General features: G+C 49.9%; 1 protein-coding gene across 1 annotated transcript in view; it reads right to left on the reverse strand.

The window, feature by feature from the left end:
• The window catches only part of SALL4 (spalt like transcription factor 4), a 15,726-nt gene that overhangs the window by 1,559 nt on the left and 7,548 nt on the right, over positions 1-6,619 (reverse strand). The window contains 3 exon segments of the mRNA XM_037727244.1: positions 7-148; positions 1,027-3,092; positions 3,094-3,355. Coding sequence (XP_037583172.1) covers positions 7-148; positions 1,027-3,092; positions 3,094-3,355 — 2,470 coding nt within the window.

The raw sequence follows: 6,619 nt of genomic DNA on the forward strand, positions 1-6,619 counted from the left end.
TGTTGCTTGGCCTGTCGGCGTGGCTGGGCTGCTAACAAAGGGGTCATCCCTGGGGACAAGGTTGAGGGTCCCACAAACGTGCCAGGAACTTCAACCTTGACGTAGGTTGGCTGGGCTCGGATAAACGTGGAAGGGAGACTGCTCCGACCTAGTACACAGAGGGAAAAAAAGCCAGACCTTTATCACCCAACTTTCACCCTTTCTTCAAAACAAGAAAGACCTCTGAAGATAACTGCCTGCTAGTTTGAGAGTCTGGAGCTGGCTTTTAAGAAATTAACACCTCAAAATCACCTTAACAGAAATTAACACCTCCTTTTGAGTTGTTTATCTGCACAAAGAATAAAACCTCTAACACTTGGGAAAAGATCACTTTGTGTTTTTTTAGAGGTATGGGCAACCTATAAACACATTTCTGCATAAGAAGGTACCTGTCGGGTATATGCCCAGACACCATCTTTCTTTGATTCTATGATACAGCTTTGCCCTTATTTTGCCATTAATGACATCAACAGTCACATCTCAACAGATACGTGCATTTAAAACGGGTTCATCTTTCCCTGCTTCAAGAGTGGTTTATTTGTGAGCATCGTATCAGGCAGTGGGGCCTCAGTCAGGGAACCGTGGCTTATTTCAGTGGTCAAAAAACAGCGCCCACTTCCTCAAACACTCTTAAGACACCTATATACAGAATCATGGTGTAGAGAGAAAAAAAAAAAGAAAAAAACTAAAACAAAACAAAATGAGACTACCCCTATGTCCCAACGGGCTCAAAGACAAAAATAAAAACCAAGAAAAAAGGTATGCTGTCCATACCCATTTTGCATTAACCACCATAAATAAAAAGCATGTTAGTTGCTAGAATAGAGGCAGTTACTATTGCCTTCTACCCAGAAGTATAGAAAAGCTAATTGCCCTCTAGAAGGGGCTACTTCAAGTCATACTCTCCGTTTGTAAAGTTCAGCCCAGGGGCCTTTTTGATGACCTTGAGCCCAAAATGGACATAAGTTAAATCCAAAGCTCTATCACCTTCCATCTCAGTGCGGCTGTTCTCGGAGCTCTCTGCTTTGCTCCCACCATCGGGAGACTTTGACTTGATGCTTTCAGCTTGACTATTGGCCGGGGAAAGTGCCTGGAAGGATGTGGTTTCCAGGATGTCTGGGCTCCGGCTCTGATACTCCTGGTCTCCCATCAGTGAGGACGAGTCGTTGGTCAAGCCGTCGCTCTCCCCGGAACCGTTTTCTCTGCTGCTCTGGCGCTGCAGGTTAAAAGGGGCAGGACCCACTTTCCCTGGGGCATCTACGGAAGCCATCATGGCAAACCCTAGTGTGGGTGATGCTGAGTGGATGCTGGGAAGAGGCGTGGGGACCTTCGAGGAGCTGCCGGGAGCCTCCTGGGAGCCAACTTCGTCTACATCGATGCTTTCGATGACATCGTCACGGCAGATGGCGCCAGTGCTGCCATTCTCACCCCCTGTCATCGGCTCGGGACCCGTAAAGTCACAGGGATTCTCCGGCAGGGGTGTGTTGGGAATCTGACCGCCCATGTGCATGCGAATATGCTGCTGCAGCATCACGGCATTGGTGAACTTCTTCTGGCAGATGGGGCATGAATGCTGCGTCTTAATGGACGTGTTGGTTCGGTGAACCCTGAGGTGTGTCTTCAGATTTCCTTTGGTAGAAAAGGCTCGGCCACAGATCTTACACTGGAATGGTCTCTCCCCAGTGTGGGTGCAGTAATGCATCTTGAGGGAACTCTGGCAGCTTAGGACACGGTGGCAAATGAGACATTCGGTGGGATCGATGGTGGCCTTGTCAATGTTCTCCACCAGCTGCTGCAGTTTCAGGGTCTCTGACCCTGGCTCGGGGGTCCCACTCCCTTGGAAGCCACCAGCCCTTGGGGAATGATGGTCTGGTCCCAACCCAGGGAGTATGGGTCCACCCTCACTGTCTGGAGAAGGCCCAGGCTGCAGGTCACTGGGCAATGGGCCACCCGAGAGGTCCTTGGGATTAGTCCCCGAAGACAGATTCTGAGGTAGCCCTACGGAGGGGGTTACAAGGACAGGTTTGCTGTCTAAGGAAAGACTCGATTCGTCTATGGGGTCAGGTACAGAGAGCGCATAGGGGGTGCCATTGCCTACTGCCACTTTGTCCTTGAACTCGGCAAACAGCTGGGGGTTTGCCTTCACCTGGGGATGTCGGTGAAAGTGCACCTTGAGGTTGCCCTTTGTGGTGAAGCAATGACCACAGACAGAGCACACGAAGGGTCTCTCTCCAGTGTGGGAGCGGAGGTGGATCTGCAAGGAGCTATCAGTCCCGAAAACCTTGCTACAGTACTTACACTTGTGCTTGTAGAGGACCGCCTCGACCTTGGGTTTGACCTCCACTGCGGAGACGTTTGGGGGCTTCCCCTTCCCCTTCTTGGATGTGTCTAGCGCCATGGTGGAAAAAGGACTCTGGAAGAGCACTGAGCCTGGGGCCTGAGGAAGCAAAGCACTCGGGAGGCGGGACATGACGTTCGGGAGCACCCGGGTCCCATCTGGCTTCAGAGCGAAGGGCGCCAGCCCTGGGGACAGGGAGCTGGTAGCAGTAGGGATGTTGGCGTGAGGTAGCTTGGCTTGTTTCAAGGCATCCAGAGACAGACCTTGGCTTCCAGCTTTCTGGCTGAGCAAAGCCACAGCTGCAGACACCTGCTGGGACACGTGGCTGCTCAGGGTCTTCAGCGTTTCGGCCCCTGCCCCGCTCGAGTGGAGGGCGTGGGAGGCCCACATGTTCACCTGGACGCGGATCTGCTCGGTCAGCTGGATCTGCTGGAGCTGCTGCTGCTGCAGACACAAGATCTGCTCCAGGACCCACGGGATGCTGTTGGCACCGGGCACAGGGGCAGGGAGGGCATCCACGCTCCACTGATTCACCGCCACCTTGGTGCCCCGTAGTGCCTGCAAGGTCACGTTAGTGTTGGCCACTTTGCCTTTGGGTAAATAGCTTATGTCCTGGGGGGTGGATGGCAGGGCTGTCTCTGTCTTTAGGTACACCACCGACTCCGCACCTGGCTTCTCCTTCATGTCCCCTGAGCTGCCACCATTCTCCCTGTGACTCCTTACTGCTGGGGCTGGGGGACTGTTGGCTCAGTACCGCTCCAGAGAAGTCTTCTGAAGGCACCGGGCCCTCGCTGTCATTCATGATGAGGACAGGTGGATTTTTAGTGCAATTTTTCTTATGTTCCAGGAGCTCAGAGATGCTGAAGAACTCTGCACAGCATTTCTCGCAGACGTGCGTCTCCTCCCGACGAAGCCGCTTTACTGTGGCATCATCCTCACTCGCCTCATTGTCGTTCCCTGGGTGGTTTACTGGAGCACCTGTAACAAGACAGAAAAAGCTAAGAACTCTGCCCTCCCAAGTAAAGGATGTGTGGAAGGCTGGACACAGTGGCTCATGCCTGTAGTCCCAGCACTTTGGGAGGCTGAAGTGGGCAGACCACCTGAGATTGGGAGTTCAAGACCAACCCGGACAACATGGTGAGATCTTGTCTCTGCTAAAAACACAAATTTAGCCAGGCGTGGTGGCAGGCTCCTATAATCCTAGCTACTTGGGAGGCTGAGGCACGAGAATCACTTGAACCCAGGAGGCGGAGGTTGCAGTGAGCAGGGATCATGCCACTGCACTCCAGCCTGGATGACAAAGTGAGACTCTGTCTCAAAAAAAAAAAAAGGCTGATCCCTGAATTTCTTTTGTAACTGGGGTTTATTTACTTTAGGGTTAGTGCCAGCCTAACTCCGAACTTGGGACTGGTTTTAGCTGGATGCCCGGGTCCTTTACACAAGAAGCCTGCAAGTGTCTCAAATCTACTTTCTCTCCTTCCCGCTGCCCTCGCAGGTAGACCCCATCACCAGGATATCACTGGAGCTTGGGGCCACAGGACAGACGGGCATATCTCAGACCCAGCGGCTGAGCCTATGAATCTAAACCAAACAAGACACTCACACAAGTATACAATGATCTGGGTATTTTTGTTTTTTCAGAAATGTTCACAGCAGCAAAGAAGTAAACTTTGCCACCTCCACCCATAGTGTAAGGATTATGCAGAATTCCTGTATGCCATAGAAATGAGGTGAAAGACCTGGGTTGAGCGATAATATGTACAACACGACCACTTTGTTTAAAACAAAACCTGGGTTTGAGATGCACAAATGTGGCCGCATGCAGTGGCTCACACCAGTCACCCCAGCACTTTGAGGCCACTTTTGAGAGGCTAGGAGTTCGAGAGCAGCAACACAGTGAGACCCCATCTCTATAAAAAGTAAGAAGATAAAAATAGCTAGGCATGGCAGTGTGCCCATGTGGTTCAAGCTACTCAGCAGGCTAAGGCAGGAGAATCACTTGAACCTGGGAGGTCAAGCCACTCCAACCTGGGTGACAGCGTGAGATCCTGCCTAGAAGGGGGAAAAAAAAAAAAAAAAGCAAGCACAAATGCACGAGGAAAAGGCCAGGAAGGGCTGGAGTACAGTGGCTCAATCTCGGCTCACCGTGACTACCGCTTCCCGGGTTCAAGCTATTCGCATGCCTCAGCCTCCTAAGTAGCTGGGATTACAGGCATGCGCCACCAGGCCTGGCTGATTTTTGTATTTTTAGTAGAGGTGGGGTTTCACCATGTTGGCCAGGCTGGTCTCAAACTCCTAGGTTCAAGTGATCCGCTTGCCTCAGCCTCCCAAAGTGCTAGGATTACAGGAGTGAGCCCGCAGCCTGCTAAAACCCTGGGCTTTTGATAGCACAGTCCAGCAGCGAGTTTCCAGGAGGGACTGATCTGGAAGCATGGCCTTAACAAACTGATCGAATCTTTACTTATTTCAGACTGGGTCACAATATGAAGTCTTGCAAAGTATGTGTAGGCTGGAGGTGGCTCTGTGGAAGAGACAATAGCCATGGGAGGTCCGGCCTGCCGGAGTTAAGAAAGCTGGCCAGGGCCAACCTAGCCACACGTATCAATAGGAGGTCGGAGATAGTGGGCGCACCCCTGAGAATGCTTGCTGAGCACGCATAATCATGAGATGATAATCCAGGTAGATGCCTGGATTTATTAATGCAACCAGGACTGCTGAGAACAAAGCCTTACAATCAAACAGTTTAATGCCTCTCATTAAACAATACTTACCTCCTACTGTGTGCAAAGCAGGGGTTGAAGACCCAATGGTGAAAAGATGAGCCCCATAAAGATTTTGTACCCACAGATGCCCACACTATAATCATTTAATCCTATTAAATATCAGCTCCGTTTAAAGATGAGAAAAAGGCTGGGCACGGTGGCTCACGCCTGTACTCCCTGCACTTTGGGAGGCCGAGGCGGGCAGATCACCTGAAGTCAGGAGTTCAAAACCAGCCTGAGCAACATGGAAAAACTAAATTTTCTATTTTTAGTCTCTACTAAAAATAAAAAATTAGCCAGGCATAGTAGCGCATGCCTGTAGTCCCATATACTAGGGAGGCTGCCACAGGAGAATCACATGAATCCAGGAGGCGGAGGTTGCAGTGAGCCGAGATCACACCATTGCACTCCAGCCTGGGCAACAGGAGTGAAACTCGAAAGAGAGAAAAGAAAGAAGAGAAGAGAGAAGGAAGGAGAGAGAAGGAAAGACAGAAGGAAGGGAGGAAGGGAGGAAGGGAGGAAGGAGAGGAAGGAAAGACAGACAAGAAGGAAGGAAGGTGGGAAGGAAGGAAGGAAGGAAGAGAAAAACAGACTCAGAAATAGTATGACTTGTGCCACACAAAAAAAGTTACTACTGACAGATAACTTTTGAGCACTTGGTATGTGCCAGGTGTGATTCTAAACAATTTATGTTATTCTATTAACAACTCTGAAATAGAAACTATTATCCTGTTTGACAGAGGGGGAAACTAAGGCACAGAGGACATTAACTTGCCCGAGGCAACATGTTAAGTAAACTGCAGAGCCCGTATTGAAACCCAGGGATGCAGTTCCCACATCCTCTATCGGAAGGCTTTATTTATACATTTCTGAGCATGTTTCTTCTGTTAGGATTGCAACTATCTTTCCCCTCACAGAAACCTTAAGGTGGGACAGGAAAGAGGCTGCCTTGGTTAGGAAGGGGTGGGAGTAGACCACCATTCCTGTCCTATTTCTGGGACTTCCAGAAGTTGCTGTGAAAGTGTTCGGATGCAGCACGACGCTGCCACTTCCATGTAGAGTTCCAGGAGCTGGCACAGCACAAACTCTCCTTTCTCACAGCCCCAACACTGCTGCCAGTCGGCCTCATTTCAATGATCCTCAATTAAAAATGTTCCTCAATTTCCAGAACACTGGCAACTATTTATCTGGAAACCACCAACTCTCAGATCAAATAGTATCTATCTGTATGATTTCCCAAGACTGGAAACCCGTGCTGGTGGGAGTGTTGGGGGCACGATCATTCTAGAAGAGCAATTTTGATAATTATGTGTCGAGAATGTTAAGTGAAACAGTTTCTCTTGTTAGGGAAGGAAGTACTATTGGTAGGAGTATATACATGTATACAGCTCCTTCAGGGAGTCATCTGGCAACATCTTTAGTACAATTTCCTTTGACCTAGCAATTCCTTTTCTTTTTCCCTTTTTTTTTTTTTTTTTTT

The sequence above is a fragment of the Cebus imitator genome, unplaced genomic scaffold, assembly GCF_001604975.1.
Source record: "Cebus imitator isolate Cc_AM_T3 unplaced genomic scaffold, Cebus_imitator-1.0 Scaffold224, whole genome shotgun sequence".
Lineage (NCBI taxonomy): Eukaryota > Metazoa > Chordata > Mammalia > Primates > Cebidae > Cebus > Cebus imitator.